Raw genomic sequence first — 17,523 nt, 5'->3', positions numbered from 1 at the left:
CTCACAAAGACACACACGCAGAGACGCCCACAAGTACAGGCCCCCAGACACACCCACAGAACCACTCACTTGTTAGGACCCATTCGGGCCGCTCCAAGCAACAGCCTAGTGGACCAAACTCACAAGTCAAGCCTGGCCTCGGGCCGGGCTTGGGGAGTAGAAGAACTCCCAGAACCCCATCAACCAGGTATCATACAAACACCCACCTGTACAGATGCGGCCCATGAGAGGTGGGTGGGGCGGCCAGATGGTGGAGTGGCCAGGGGGACAGGAAGAACTACAGAGACGGGTGGCCACCATCATCACGTACAGGCACTTGACGCACTCTGCTGTCTCCAGGTCGCACCGCAGGCAATCAGGCTGGTTACACGTGGCTGTGGGACAGAGAGGGAGAGTTTAGACAGCTGCTGTGGGACAGAGAGGGAGAGTTTAGACAGCTGCTGTGGGACAGAGAGGGAGAGTTTAGACAGCTGCTGTGGGACAGACAGGCAGAGTTTAGACAGCTGCTGTGGGGCAGAGAGGGAGAGTTTAGACAGCTGCTGTGGGGCAGACAGGCAGAGATTAGACAGCTCCATCTCCATTTACTCTACGGGTGTATGAGAAAATGGATGTTTGACGGTTAAGAGAAAACGGATGTAAGCCGGTGGAGTCAAAGGGTAACCAATGTACAATACTTGCACAATCGCAGGAGGTGCGCCCAGCTGGGTAAATTCAGTTCACGAATATTTCTCTAACATTATTACTCTCCGTGACCGTAATTCATAAAAAAATTGTAGTTTTTTGAAGAATGTAAGAACAGAACTTCTTTCTCTTAGAGAAAAATATATTATATATGATAATTTCATTATCAAAAGAAGGCGCCAAGCCTGGAGGACTGCATACATAGCATTGTAATGTGGTATGTTAAGGTCTCACACCCTTGCCCATTATGTTCTTGATTGTCCGTTGATTAATGTATATAGAAACACTGAGATAAGGACTGTAGTGAAGATGGTTACAGTAGTACAGACGGTGTGTAGTGAAGACGGTTACAGTAGTACAGACGGTGTGTAGTGAAGACGGTTACAGTAGTACAGACGGTGTGTAGTGAAGATGGTTACAGTAATACAGACTGTGTAGTGAAGATGATTAGAGTAGTACAGACTGTGTAGTGAAGATGGTTACAGTAGTACAGACGGTGTGTAGTGAAGACGGTTACAGTAGTACAGACGGTGTGTAGTGAAGACGGTTACAGTAGTACAGATGGTTACAGTAATACAGACGGTGTGTAGTGAAGATGGTTACAGTAATACAGACGGTGTGTAGTGAAGATGGTTACAGTAATACAGACTGTGTAGTGAAGATGATTAGAGTAGTACAGACTGTGTAGTGAAGATGGTTACAGTAGTACAGACGGTGTGTAGTGAAGATGGTTACAGTAATACAGACGGTGTGTAGTGAAGATGGTTACAGTAGTACAGACGGTGTGTATTGAAGATGGTTACAGTAATGAAGATGGTTACAATTATGTAGAAATATTTTATATTCTATATATTCCTGTTAGAGTCGGTAGGGTCACGCTTCTCTCATTGTCTTTAAAGAGTTTTTTCCCGTTCTGTGATCCGTTGAAAAGACGTTCCTGTAGTTTAACAGGTGTGACAGGCTCTGTAGATGACATATTCGACCTTGAGACAGATCAAGATCACCACAAAAGATCTTTGCAAGCAGAGATTTTGACAGAGGGAAGAAATATTTGAGGCAACTGCACTGCACATTATACTGTCTCCTGAGCTCAAAGCGGCAGCTAAGAACATTCACGAGAATAAAGCAATAGCTGTCAGAAGTGGTGATAAGTCGCCAATATATATGTCCTCCCCAAAGAGGATAATAATAGTGAGAAAATAAACCTCATCCTCTTTGACACAACTAGAGTCCAAAGAATCTTTCTGGATACGAATCTGAATCTCTCAAAGACCAGTGAACTGGACCATCAGTACCAAGTTGTGCCAGCAAGTGAGGCTCTCGGTCCCTGAGACAAATGACAAGTTTTCTTAGAGTTGAGTTCGAGTTGCAAGACATGGGTCTCCGGTGAGTTGAAGAGAACCTTGCTACAGCGTCCCGGAACACTCCGGCCTCCCAGCATCTACCAGAGATTCATATCTTTTAGCTCTTAAGATCATTTTTATATATATTTGGAAAAGTGCTTTATTAAATAAGGGCGGAAATATAACAAAATCGAATACCCGGGTGGTAGATAAAGAAACAATCAGACGTATTCAAGGAGAACTGCTGTGCAAAGTTGTTTCATCGCTCAGTACTACCATCTAACATGCCAGAGGTCCTCACTGTGCTTTGTTAGATCTTTAATGCTTGCATCAAGCTTTAAATACTATAAATTACAATCACTGAAGATGTTGACGAGAAGCTCCCCAGTGACCAGAGGGTACACACTCACGACGCCCACACCACACCTGTTGTCCTCACCCTGTGACAAGACCTTCAGCTGCAACAAACTTTATGACGCACACTGTGCCTGGCCTGTGGTCGAATGCGCCCTCGCCAACACGCTAAAATCCTAAACACACACACAACAATAGTGGGAAGGTCATTTGCATTTAATTTACATAACACTTTCGCTACAGCTGACCTTGCTTGGACGCGGCACTCGGAATAAGAATATCGCTGTAGTAGTTAACTGGCGCTGATAGCCTCCTGACGCTATATTGGTTGTTAAAACTGGTTAGGAGGTGTTAAAACTTGTTCGAACGTTGTGCCAACGTCGTAGTTTCGGTGTGTGTTTGGCGGGTATATTTAGCTTGCTGTTAGGAGCGAGAGTTGAGGAGGTGGCATCACGGTGACCACATCTTTGACCTTACCTGACGGTCTTTCTGTGGGTCCTTGGAGGGTCAGTATAGGGATGTAGGCAAGTGTAGCCCCTCAAGCATAAGGACATAAGAGCTACCAAATTTGCAATCTGGTTCTTTTGGCGTACGTGCCCATTATATTCGAGTCAGGGTTGGCATAAGTAAAAAGAGTACCACTTGATATGGTGCCAACAGGAACCCCACGACGATTCTTGGAATATCATATTAACTCGACTCAGGATCATTTTTTTCATTCTGCTTTTAAAGTATAATATGCACCTGATGTCTGCATATAAAGAAATCTTATATACTTTACCTGTAATAAGTCTTCATAATGTCAGACTCTCCCCATCACCCGCTGCCTCCCAGACCTCCTGAATGGCAGACCTCCAACCTGTGCCACTTTGCTAAGGGGAAGAACAAGATCCTCCAGCCCATGCTGCATCACGGAGAAGCTGAGTGTATGTATATATATATATATATATATATATATATATATATATATATATATATATATATATATATATATATATATATATATATATATATATACACATACTTGAAAATTCCAAATGCCCTTGCTGGGGCTAGAACCTCCACCCGCGTGATGCAAAGTGAGTGCTGCACTACCACTGTACCTCCACTGCACCACCACCCTACAAAAGCTTGGGAGAGAATAACCTCGTTCAACCCCGCGACCGAGTGCACTCGAGTTATGTGGTCAACTATTTCATCTAGTATAGGTTTCGGCACGGGACCTCCCCACATAAAAGCACCCACCGCCCCTCCCCACATAAAAGCACCCACCTCCCCTCCCCACATAAAAGCACCCACCTCCCCCCCTCCCCACAACAGACACCTCACCCCTCTCCTTCGCTCCAAAATAACAGAGAAAACTGATGAAAGTGTTAAAAATGAGCTTAACGGCCTTGTTAAGAGTAATGGGTGGTTACCGTCTTTAATGGGTCGTTAACGTTGTCACGGAACAGGAGGAGTTACAGAAATTTCCAGAAATGGAAGTTATAGAAAGTTAGACGGTCATTGAAAGTTATAACAACGTTTAATATATTACTACATTGGGAGTTGTAGATGTTTACTTGTAGTTGTAGTTGTGTTTAACACGTCCAGGTGGCCGATAACACATCCAGCTGGCCGATAACACGTCCAGCTGGCCGATAACAAGTCCAGGCGGCCGGTAACGAATGAGCCGAAGGGACGTAAGAAAAAACTCGTACCCTGTACGAGTAGTTAACAAGTGGAATGATCTACAAGAATAAGTTGTGGAAGGCGCTTCCATTCTCAACTTTGGGGCCAGAGTCGACAAAGTAGTTGAACGTCAGAACAGTTAAACAGACGCAACAGGTACAGGTCTGGTGGGCGGGGGATGACGACCTCACGCCCCCGTAGTCTCTGATTGGTAGATACTGATCAAGGAAATGTTCACAATGGACACCAAGAGGACGTGGATAGAAACTGATGCGATTTACAATCCAGGAACACGGATTCGATTCCCGCAAAGATTTGACAATTGGGCAATTTTTCATCTGATGCCTCTGCTCAGCTTGCAGAAAATAGGTACCTTGGGGTTAAAAAGATGTTGTGGGTTGCATTCTGGGGATACGTGTGTGTGTGTGGGGGGGGGGGTTGTGTGTGTGTGTGTGTGTGTGTGTGTGTGTGTGTGTGTGTGTGTGTGTGTGTGTGTGTGTGTGTGTGTGTGTGTGTGTGTGTGTGTGTGTGTGTGTGTGTGTGTGTGTGTGTGTGTGTGTGTGTGTGTGTGTGTGTGTGTGTGTGTGCAATACCTTCCAGATCATACCATCTTAACACTCACGGTAGAGACAATGATATTAATAGCTACACTGTACTAATAAACAAAAAGAGAGAGCGGGTTCTGGGCTGAGGTTCGAGCCCATGCAGCAACCTACGACCACACCTCCACACACACCGGTCTGTCACACCTCCTGGTTGATGGGGTTCTGGGAGTTCTTCTACTCCCCAAGCCCGGCCCGAGGCCAGGCTCGACTTGTGAGAGTTTGGTCCACCAGGCTGTTGCTTGGAGCGGCCCGCAGGCCCACTTGCCCGCCACAGCCCGGTTGGTCCGGAACTTCTCTTAGAAAACAGTCTAGTTTTCTCTTGAAGATGTCCACGGTTGTTCCGGCAATATTTCTTATACTCGCTGGGAGGACGTTGAAGAACCGCGGACCTCTGATGTTTATACAGTGTTCTCTGATTGTGCCTATGGCACCTCTGCTCCGCCTCCGCCACACACCGGTCTGCCACACCTCCACCACACACCGGTCTGCCACACCTCCACCACACTCAAGCAAGAACCAAAATAGTGTGGAGAGGTGTATTACCCGGGAGCGGTGAGTGGGTGAGCGGGGCGGTGTTAGTGCTTGTTAGGCACGCTACCGTGACCACGGCCACCCGTGTGCACCATTGTCATTATAATCACCATTATCAGCTTTGTAAGTATAATGATCATTATCAGTATCATTATGATCATTATCAGTATTATTATTATTATAATTGTAAGCATCATTATGATCATTATCAGCATCATCATCAATGCCATCATCATCACCATCAGGTAACCTTACCTATACCTGAGTACTCATCTCACTCACCATCCGTGGTGTGGGTGGCCGCCTGGTGGGTCACCACCCAGGTGTATGTGAGGTCTGCCACTGGCAGGCACTCACTGGTGTGACATATTAAACAATAGATTAGTTAATATTTACTCTGATACAGAGGTGGTATGTGAGAAGTCTTTGAAGCTGTGGAAGGATCGCCCGTTTATGCTACTATGGCCAAAACATGCATAGTAGAATATCTAAGTTAATTGTCTTGCGTTCAGTGAATAATGCTGTACATTAAAAAAAAAACTTTTGGTATTCTTGTTTCAAAATATTTAGCTAAGTATAGCCATCCGGAATTGCCAAAAAGTCATGGTTTGTTGCTGTTTAAGATTCGCTACTTGGAACAAAAAGTTCCAAGTAGCACGGGCTATGGTGAGCCCGTCTAAGTCATGGTGGGGGCCAGATTATGACCTATGACATGCTGTCCTCTTTGGCATTCTTGCGACCCCGACCAGCTTATGTCTCTCTCCTACCCGAGACCATTCCCCCTACGAAGTTGGGTAAGGCTAGCCCCAAGCGTTTGACCTCGAGCCGCAGACAAAGATACACATACTCTATTATAACTGAAAACTCACACCCCAGAAGTGACTCGAACCCATACTCCCAGGAGCAACGCAACTGGTATGTACAAGACGCCGTAATCCACTTGACCATCACGACCGGACAATCAAGTGGATTAAGGCGTCTTGTACATACCAGTTGCGTTGCTCCTGGGAGTATGGGTTCGAGTCACTTCTGGGGTGTGAGTTTTCAGTTGCATATTGTCCTGGGGACCATTCAGGCTTGTTCGCATACTCTATTATAAACTTCGATTATATTTCGAGGTTGTTCCCACAAGTTAGGCTTATTCTTTATCATATGGTATTGGTACTTTGAGTGGAACCCGGGGTGACATTAGTTTAATAAGCAGGAGATAAGCTATAGTTACTACTCATCTCCCTGGCCCTCTACCTCTCCTGCTGCACCACCTCCTCTCCGTCCCCCGCCAACACCTCCATGTTCTTGTCCTGTCCCTCCAGTCAACCTTGTGGTTACCTTGAGGTAGTTTCGGGGCTTAGCGTCCCCGCGGCCCGGTTCTCGACCAGGCTTCCTCGTTGCTGGACTGGTCAACCAGGCTGTTGGACGCGGCTGCTCGCAGCCTGACGTATGAATCACAGCCTAGTTGATTAGGTATCCTTTGGAGGTGGCAATCGAGTTCTCTCTTGAACACTGTGAGGGGTCGGCCCCTCACGTTATGCCCCTTATGTGTAGTAGAAGCGTGTTGAACAGTCTCGGGCCTCTGATGTTGATAGAGTTCTCTCTCAGAGTACCTGTTGCACCTCTGCTCTTCAACGGGAGTATTCTGCACATCCTGCCATGCCTCCTGGTCTCATGTGATGTTATTTCTGTGTGCAGGTTTGGGACCAGCCCCTTTAATATTTTGCACGTGAAAATTATTATGTATCTCTCCCGCCCGCGCTCAAGAGAATACAGATTTAGGCTCTTTAGTCGGTCCCAGTAGTTTAGGTGTTTTACTGAGTGGATTCTAGCAGTACAGGATCTCTGCACGCTCTCCAGGTCAGCAATTTCTTCAGCTTTGAAAGGGGCTGTCATTGTGCAGCAGTACTCCACTCTGGAGCCTCAAGCCTCAACTCCTTTTCTCTGTCCCCCTATCAGCAAGCCCCACTTCCACCCCCCCCCACACCAACAAGCACCCATTCCTCCCATGCTTCACCCCATCAACAAGCCCGCATTCCTCCGACACAATTCCGTTATCCATTTCCCAAACGAAACCACAGATTACTGTTCCCACAACCTTCTCCCCATTACTATACGACCCCCCACACACCCCCTTCCCACGACCCTCTCCCCTAACATAAACCACTTCATCCTTATAACATCTCCTCCCGCCTTCCCTGCCCGTCTCCTCCCGCCTTCCCTGCCCGTCTCCTCCCGGCTTCCCTGACCGTCTCCTCCCGCCTTCCCTGCCCGTCTCCTCCCGGCTTCCCTGCCCGTCTCCTCCCGCCTTCCCTGCCCGTCTCCTCCCGGCTTCCCTGCCCGTCTCCTCCCGCCTTCCCTGGCCGGGCTTAGGGTGTAGCAGAACTCCCAGAAACCCCATCCAGGTACAATCAAAGCCCCCCCCAATCACGCCTTCGCTACCCCCCTCTCCATCGTTCCGCCATTCCTGCCTTTTCTTCCGGCCTTCCCGAACCCCCTCTTCCCGCCCAGCGTTTCTCACCAGCCCTGCCCCACCTCTCGTACTCTTCAACAAGCCCAGCCCTCCCACAGCCCAGCCCTCCCACAGCCCAGCCCTCCCACAGCCCAGCCCTCCCACAGCCCAGCCCTCTCACAGCCCAGCCCTCCCCACAGCCCAACCCTCCCCACAGCCCAGCCCTCCCACAGCCCAGCCCTCCCACAGCCCAGCCCTCCCACAGCCCAGCCCTCTCACAGCCCAGCCCTCTCACAGCCCAGCCCTCCCCACAGCCCACCACCGCAACAACCCCAACAAACCACATCATCAAGCCTGAGGTGCAGAGAAAACTGACCAATTAATATCTGGGTGTCCGCGGTGAGACAGCAGTAATAACGAGCTAGTAAGAGCGTTTTGTTAAGAGTTGTTAAGACGGTGGTTGTGACGGAGGCCAGAGAGCCTCAAGTGCCTACGGTACCTTCTCCCCATCGCTAACACGAGGTAATGAACGGCATGAGCAGCCATACTCATGCCGCTCCTGCTGGTCCTCATACCACCTCTTGCTTATATAAACAAAAACCCTTCACAAGAGCCAGTTTAAATTTTAAATTTAAATTTTGCCCCGAGGGGCGAGTTTATTGGGCAGCGCCACTCATCTTGCGAGTGGACACACCGCCATAGCAGCATGTACAACACTCCCCAATAGGAAGAAAACCCACTGGGTTGTTCATCCTGTCACTTGTACCCAGACACAGCTGGGACTTGCTTAACTGTCTCAAGTGAACAGATTCACAAACAAGAAGATTAACATCTATCAACCCTTAAAAGCTTACGTTATCTTGCGGGTGCAAAATGGGGGAATCTTTTAAGAACAGTATCAATATTTGACAAATAGTGTTTTCCTAACTCAAACAATGTGGGGTTTATTATTCTACACATAATTCTGATGTCTCTCAGGTGTTCACATTCACGTAGATAGTGGTCAAGGCGGTGTCCATCACTCTCACCACAGATTCTGCAACTTCGCTGATCAACTGTTGTTTCCATTCAATATCTCCATGGATATTTGTGTCCAAGACGGATTCTCGCTATTACTGATTCTCTCCCTCGTCGTCCTCCTCTTCGGCCATAATGACTGGGATTGCCAGCTGCAACCATGTTGTACCATCGTATAGATTCACTGGTTTGTGCTTCTATCCTCCTTTCCTCAGTTACCTTGTCACGGTGAAGTTGCCTGACAATACCTCTAATTTGTAGTAGAGTCTTGGGTATGAAGTATTCAATATGATCTCCTTCAGCAGCCAGCACATCTGCTCGTTCATTCCCATATATTCCAACATGGGAGGGGATCCACAGAAACTTGATGACTCTTCCCTGATTGGTAAGTACTCTCACAGCTCTCTTAATTTCAGCGACTATTGCAAGATTTTCTGCCCGATTTTTACTTAGGCTTTGCAGTGCTGCTTTTGAATCGGTGCAAATCACTGCACCATTAGTGTTCCTGTTCAAGGAACCTTAACGCCATAACAATAGCAGTGAGCTCTGCTTGTGTCCAAGAGGCATAGTTCTCAATACGCGCTTTTTCTTCATTTCTGCGTTAGAAAGCATTATCCTTAATTACCGTGTATACAGCACCAGCCCTGCCATTGATAGGATTAGATGACCCGTCAGTGTAGATTTGATCTAGTTCATCTCCGGCTTCTTTATAAATTTCCTTGAGATACTTGTGCCTCATTTCTTGCTGTTTCATGTTGGATTTTTTCGTGGCCATTTCATTGATGATGATCTTGCATGAGTCATCCTCCCAGGGAGGTAACCTCTCTACAGGCAGGAGCTCACGGGCTTGCTCAAGCAGGTGAAGTTCTTCGAGGTAGCAGACTGATCTGTGATGCCATTTTTTGCTTCTCCTGTTTTCCCCCTGAGAGTAGCACAGAACTCAAATTTTTCTTGGCAATATCATTGTAATAGGGATCTCTGGCTATTCTAATTGCAAGCTTAACATTCAGCTCCTTAATTCTGCTTTTAACACTGGGGAGGGACAACTCCTCTCGTAGATTAAACGTTTTGGCAGTTCTTGGAACTCCAAGAATGATGGTATTGCTTCATTCTGAATGCTTTCGAGCCTTTTCATATCGCTTTGGGAGTACGTGCATAAAACTGGTGCTGCATAGTCCATGACGGAACGCAGCTAGTTGTTCACCTAGTCTTACCTATCCGGCTCTGTGAGCACATCAGCAGCTGCCAACACACACACACATCGTGTCAGCAAGGCGGACAGCCCGCCTGCTTTCACAACTCACTGTATTTCCCATTTCTAAACTTTTCCTTAGCATGTGCCTCTCCATCCTTTCTACCCTCCCCCCCCCCCAAAGGGAAGTTGAGACACTACAGCACATCATCCTGTACCTTGTGTGCTTTATTCCCTACATTTATGCATTGATTTTTTGGGGGGCTTTTATAAGATCCTGTTAGTGATGACTCCTAGACTCTCACATGCATATTTATAGGAATTTCAACATTGTCCAGCTGATATGTGGGCATTGCATTGTTAATTAGCTTTAAACTCTTCTTCCTCTAATCCATTTCATTTATTGACAGCTTTAACACTAAAGAAGTTTTCTCTGACTCAGTTTTATCACTAATTTCTATCTATTGTTCAATCATTTTTCATATTCGTTGTGCTGTGCTTATAGGGCCACTTTGTCTACTGTCACTTCCCTTTAAAAATCTTGAATGCCGCAGTCATGTCTTTTCTATTCATCGTCTCCTTCAGAGTGACGAGAATGTTTCCTGAATCTGTCCTAGAAAACTCGAGCCCATCAGATCAGCAACGAATATTGTTGCATATCTTCCGACGTTTTCCAGTTTTATCTCAGTGTAGGTTACATGCTGAACCTGCATACTCAAGAGGTGGTCTTACGAAGAGTGTACATAGGACCCGGATGGTTTCTTTGTCCAAGTGTCTTACAGCTACACTGACGTTGGCGTGTGAGGTTGACGTTACTCTGGTAACGAGTGCCTCTCGCATTAGATTTTGGGCTTCCTATACTTCCTACGTCTCTTATGTTTTCTGAAGTAAGAATCTGTCTTCACTTGATTCCATTATATAGTTCTTTTCATTTCTCTTTCTATTCTCATAACTTTGCATTAGCCTAGGTTAAATTCTAGCAGCCATTTTTCAGAAGTGTGTCGTGATTATTTTGCAGGATATTGCCTTGCTGATTATTCTCATTATTTTTGTATTGCTTGGAAATATTTATATGAAGGAGCCAGATGCCCGTGTAACGGAATCTAGGAAGTCTCTATTCATACGGTAAGAACAGTGAAGATCAGCGGAGAACATACTGAAGAACATTACCAGTAGGCACTGATAACAGGATACAAAGTTCCGAATTTCTTGCCTGGGCTGGCAGGGGAAAGGCCATTTCCCACAACTCTTCCGCTACAAGAAAACTTTCTAACGTCTCTATGACTCGTCTGATTCTCAAGCTTCCGTCTATGTCATCTTATACTATTAGTAGCCATTGTGAACATTTGCTCTGTTTCTACTCTGTCAATCATCCTTAGTATTTTATGTATCTTTTTATGTTCTCGTCTCTCACTCTTTTTCTAGCATCGTCAGGCATAGTTCCTTCTGTCTCTCTCTTTATATCCCATCCCTTGCAGCTTTGGGACGAGCCTTGTTGCAAACTTTACATAGTAATCGGCGCTGTATTGAATCAAAGGCTTTTAGCCAGACCAGAAATATGCAATCTGCCAAACCTCTCTCTTGCCTTATTTTCGCTGCCTTTTCATAAAAGTCCAGTAGGTTCGTCAGGCATTATTTTCCATTATTTAATAGGTAATTTCCTCTTTATAAATGACTCATTAAAGATCATTGCTAGAGTGACGCTGAGCACCTGTGCCGCTTGTTTTAACATGCAGGGTGATACTTTATCTGGCCCAATAGCTTTAGTTGCGTCTAGTGATGCTGGCTGTTTCCTTACTTCCTCTGTTGTTACCTCAATAGTTGCTAGTCTTCGTCAGGGGTTGCCTCCTCTTCTAGCACCGGAAGCTCTTCAGGCTCAGTTATGAGCATGCCATGGAAGCTGGCATTGAGTTTATCACAATGCAGGCGATGAATCACAATACCGTGGCTGAAGTATGTTGACCAGACCACACACTAGAAGTTGAAGGGACGACGATGTTTCGGTCCGTCCTGGACCATTCTCAAGTCGATTTGTGTTTATCACAGGTTTATCACAAGTTTCTGTTTCATTTTCTGTATACCCGCCTCCCCTTGTTAGTACCCTTGTCACTTGGTCATTCACTGTCATTTTCCATCTTATATGGCTATGTAGGAGTGTTGATTCCTTCTCTGCATTGGTAACAATATCATTTTCATAGTTCCTTTCCGACAATCTTTGTATATTTATGTATTAATTCCTAACAGTGCTGTTGCACCTGTCATTGTGCAACATCACTCTTCAACAATGGGATATTATATTGTCTTATATTGTTTATCTTATTGTTGGTATGACTGCGTGTGTACTCACCGAGTTGTACTCACCGTGTTGTGCTTGCGGGGGTTGAGCTCTGCTCTTTCGGCCCGCCTCTCAACTGTCAATCAATCAACTGTTACTACTACTAATTTTTTCCACACACACACACACACACACACACACACACACACACACACACACACACACACACACACACACACACACACACACACACACACACACACACACACACACACACACACACACACACACACACACACACACACACACCTGGGGAAAAATAAAGGAAAGATCTGGGGTTTGATATCCCGCCAGACCTGTCCCCTGAAGCTCATATCAAGAGGATAACATCAGCAGCATATGCCAGGTTGGCTAACATAAGAACGGCCTTTAGAAACTTGTGTAAGGAATCTTTCAGAACATTATATACCACATATGTCAGACCAATCCTGGAGTATGCGGCTCCAGCATGGAGTCCATATCTAGTCAAGCATAAGACTAAAATGGAAAAGGTTCAAAGGTTTGCCACCAGACTAGTACCCGAGCTGAGAGGTATGAGCTACGAGGAGAGACTACGGGAATTAAACCTCACTTCGTTGGAAGACAGAAGAGTTAGGGGGGACATGATCACCACATTCAAGATCCTCAAGGGAATCGACAGGGTTGATAAAAACAGGCTGTTTAACACAATGGGCACACGCACTAGGGGACACAGGTGGAAACTGAGTGCCCAAATGAGCCACAGAGATATTAGAAAGAACTTTTTTAGTGTCAGAGTGGTTGACAAATGGAATGCATTAGGAAGTGATGTGGTGGAGGCTGACTCCATACACAGTTTCAAGTGTAGATATGATAGAGCCCAATAGGCTCAGGAACCTGTACACCTGTTGATTGATTGACAGTTGAGAGGGAGGCCTGGTCGAGGACCGGGCCGCGGAGACACTAAAGCGCTGAAATCATCTCAAGACGATAACCTCAAGATAAACCTGTAAATTCCCCTGAGAATCTTGTATGTGGTGATCATGTCTCCCCGATCCCTTCTGTCTTCCAGCGACGTGAAGTGCAGTTCCCTCAGCCTTTCCTTGTAACTCATGCCTCTTAGTTCTGGGACTAACCTAGTGGCATACCTCTGAATTTTTCAAGCTTCGTTTTGTGCTTGACAAGGTACGGGCTCCATGTTGAGGCCGCATATTCCAGGATTGGTCTTACATACGTAGTATACAAGGTTCTGAAAAAATCCTTACACAGGTTTCTGAAGACAGTTCAGTGTGTGTAAGTGTGTGGCAATGTGGCTGTGTACTCACCTATTTGTGTCTGCAGGATCGAGCATTGACTCTTGGATCCCGCCTTTCGAGCATCGGATGTTTACAGTAATGACTCCGGTCCTATTTCCCTATTATTTTAAAATTATGAATAGTATTTGCTTCCACAACCTTAAGTGCATTCCATTTTCCCACTACTCTCACGCTAAAAGAAAACTTCCTAATATCTCTGTGACTCATCTGAGTTTCCAGCTTCCACCCATGTCCCCTCGTTCTGTTACTATTCCGTGTGAACATTTCGTCAATGTCCACTCTGTCAATCCCTCTGAGTATTTTATACGTTTCTATCATGTCCCCCTCTCCCTTCTTTTTTCTAGTGTCGTAAGGCACAGTTCCTTCAGGCGCTCCTCATACCCCATCCCTCGTAGCTCTGGGACGAGTCTCGTTGCAAACCTCTGAACCTTTTCCAGTTTCCTTATATGCTTCTTCAGATGGGGACTCCATGATGAGGCGGCATACTCTAAGACTGGCCTCACGTAGGCAGTGTAAAGCGCCCTAAAAGCCTACTTACTTCTGTTTCTGAATGATGTTCTAACTTTTGCCAGTGTAGAGTACGCTGCTGTCGTTATCCTATTTATATGTGCCTCAGGAGATAGATTAGGTGTTACGTCCACACCCAGGTCTCTTTCACGCGTCGTCACAGGTGTGTGTGTGTGTGTGTGTGTGTGTGTGTGAGTGTGTGTGTGTGTGTGTGTGTGTGTGTGTGTGTGTGTGTGTGTGTGTGTGAGGGAGGGAGGGAGGAAGGGTGTCACAACACGGAAACAGCACAACAATGGCAGGAAGGCCCGCCTCAGGACGGCCTCACAAGAACCTGAAGAACATTGGGAGGCAGGAAGTACCAGAGGGGAAGGATGGGGGGGGTGTGGGAACCGACCTGTGAGATTTATATTTATTTAATTTATATGAATTTATATTTACGTTAATTTATATACTTCGATAGCAATTTGTATAATGTTAAGTGGACTGTATTTCTGCAATAATCTCAATCTCACAAATCGATCCTCTACACATTAGGGGGGTTTATATTTATATATATGCAGCCAATCTAACTATAGAATTAACTACATACATTGAAGAGGTTCCTTATCTTATAGTACAGCAGGTTAGGCCACCAGGTATAACTAGGGTGTAGACACCAAATTATCCTCTTTGAGGTAGCTTCCATATCACCCAGTAACTGGTGCACAAATCTTGCTTCCTCGTCTTGACCTGTCAAAAGTGCGCTAGCTGTGAAGCCAGAATCCTATATATTCCAAGTATTTCAGAGAAAACTGTACATGGAACATGAAGACCTGGCTGAATTACCTTTAGTTTGAGGCGATTTCGTGATCTAACCGGGTCACCCTATATCCTGACATTAATGGCCATAAATGAATGATAAACGGGTTTCGGATAGACACTTAACTTGAATTTGTAGACAGCGTGTGATAATGGTGCACCTTTGGTTTCCATAACACTTCGTCCAAGTAAAATTAACAGGAGCCGAATTTGCTCCCGTGTGAGCCTCTGGTCTCGTATAAACAATGGCTGCCCTCCTTCCTCACTCTGACGCCTGGCCTACATTGTCCACATTTCAGAAAGTGATAGAAGGGTCACATTTACTCTACTTTAATATTGATAATTAAGTTAATTTATATGAGATGTTTTATGATGGTAAAGTCCAAAGACTAATGTATTTAAGAATAATTCCCACCATAATAGGTGGAGAATATAATAGTATGTGGTGATGATATCCCGTTTTCTATAGACGGTAATTCCACTACAAGTTACGTTTTCTATGGGTAACTTGTTGGTAATACAGCAGCACTTATTATCTGTCTGTATATTAAATGGTGTCGGATTTTCCGACATAATTCCCCAGGGGGCTGCTCACGGGTCGAAGTCCTCTTTAGAACAGACGAACACCGATACTCCTCCTTCGAATTATTTGATTAATTTGATGTTAGTAGTTAGTAATCACACATTTGTGTGTCTGTTCGTACAGGACGGATGTCCCGTACTAGAGTTGCAGGGGTTAGAAGTCTAATGCGATTTCATTTCCCTGTCAACTCTTGAAAGGCTAATATTCAAGCCTTATTACATATTATTTAACCCAGAAGACTGGATGTGATCAAGTACTACAGTCAAGTATAAATGTATCAAATCAGTCATCAGATTTATTGGGGTTTAATTTAGTTAATTGATTCAGAAGATTGAATAGCTCATCATTAAAGTAAAGTATGGTTCTGAGACTGCAGTGGGTTCAGTGACATTGGTCGCAGTGACTTGTAGCTGTTTTAGGCTACTGTTCACTGATTTGCCACTGAGGCCTCATGAACTCATCTTCAGCTTTAAATGATGATACTAACATCAACCTCTGTTACTATAGTCAGCTGTAATCTCCTTAGTATAATGCTACTGGAGAAATATAATCAGCTGACAAATTTAGATTTCTATTGGTATTGTTTATCTGCAGGCATAGGTCTCCTCAGGCTTGATACTGGGCCTGAGAGTAATTTACCTCCTGCAGAGTTTAACATGGTTATACCCTGATATTTAGTAGGGCTACCGATGAATCGATGACAATAGTCTGTCCCAACAAGGAGACCGAAGTCAGTGAGGTGATCAGACTTAATATTATCTGCCAATTTTATTCCTCTATTTCTCAGGAATTTGGCTGTTGCTCTCAGACCTTGAACTTGTAGGTCTACTGGTATTTTGTCCACCACAATGGCTTGTACTCGACAGACGTACCTGCCTAAGCGTACTGATGGTTGTACCACCTGGTAGACTTGAGGTCCTGCATCTGTTACAAACCCTGAGATGTTGAATGACATCTGGGCTACAGGCCTTAATTTTAGTTCATCTGCCAGCCTTTTAGTAATATATGTTCTCTGGGATCCTTGGTCAAACAACCCACGGGTATGGACCTTGGCCCTCTTATTCAGGATGGTAATTTGGGCAGTAGGCAAAGTCGTATTACCTTTAGACTTTGCCGATTGGACACTCTTTGTTGGTTGCACCTTGCAGTACTGTACTGTGGTGGGAATGCTATCTTCCACCTTGGGGTTTGGAGACGTTGTTTTGGTGTCTCTGCACAATGCTGCATGGTGCTGACCTTTGTTACACCTATTACAGGTGTGTAATTGGGTATCACAATCCTTGATGTTATGTTTCCTGAGGCACCTCGTGCAATGTTGCAAATCTTTGAGTCGCTCAACACGGGCGTCACTATCAGGATAATTAGAGCAGTGGTACATTGAATGTTTCTCATTGCAGAACAAACATGTTCCATAGCTTCCAGTACCCTTTGGTGTCACGTTCTTGGGTGACACAGTAACTATAGGCTTGGAGGGTCCCACTGCATATACGCCCACACTGCCACTGTTCCACTTTGGTGTTGAATTATATTGTCTAGATTGATTTGGAGTACCTTTGGTACTCTGTGGTTTACTATTATTGGTTTCTGAGGGTTTACTTGGTGGTTTTAATTTGTCATGTGTTCGTAATTGATGAACTACTGACTTTAAACCTTCAGATATTTCATTCATGGATAAGATGCTTTTATTGTAATGAGCACTCATTTGTCTCAATATGTCCCTAGGTATTTTCTCCTGGACAATTATTTTCAAGACCCACTCAGCCCCGTTTGTATCTGCTGTCAGGCTGAGGGCATTGATCAATGATTCTACCTCCAGCTTGAAGACTTGGAGTGAATCAGCTGAAGCCTCCGGTGGGGGTAAATGCAACAGCTCATGAACTAAATGTGATGTTCTTACTTCTGGATCAGCATAATTATCCTTAAGGAGTTTTACTGCCAGATCATAGCCGTCATTAGTTAATCTCAGATGGGATACTACTGTTTTAGCCTCACCTGATAATTGACCTTGCAAATAAGAGAATTTACTACTCTTTGGTAAAGATTGTTTTGAGTCTACAAGGTCAACGAATTTGTTCCAAAATTCATCCCAATCTTCCTCATCTTTTCCTGAGAAAGTGGGTAAATTAATTGGAGGGAGTCGAGCTTCTGCTTGACTCGTATTAGATGCAACTGCTGTTGTTGTTGTTGTT

The 17,523-nt window shown here is 45.1% G+C and overlaps 1 protein-coding gene across 1 annotated transcript in view; it reads right to left on the bottom strand.

The window, feature by feature from the left end:
- Positions 1–17,523, bottom strand: part of T48 (FU domain-containing protein T48) — an 88,971-nt gene that overhangs the window by 10,488 nt on the left and 60,960 nt on the right. The window contains exon 2 of the mRNA XM_045725593.2: positions 207–374. Within this exon, the coding sequence (XP_045581549.1) occupies positions 207–374 (168 nt within the window). The remainder of the gene's footprint in view (positions 1–206; positions 375–17,523) is intronic.

This window comes from Procambarus clarkii, chromosome 44 (assembly GCF_040958095.1).
Source record: "Procambarus clarkii isolate CNS0578487 chromosome 44, FALCON_Pclarkii_2.0, whole genome shotgun sequence".
Lineage (NCBI taxonomy): Eukaryota > Metazoa > Arthropoda > Malacostraca > Decapoda > Cambaridae > Procambarus > Procambarus clarkii.
This window is presented reverse-complemented; position numbering and strand designations above follow the sequence as displayed.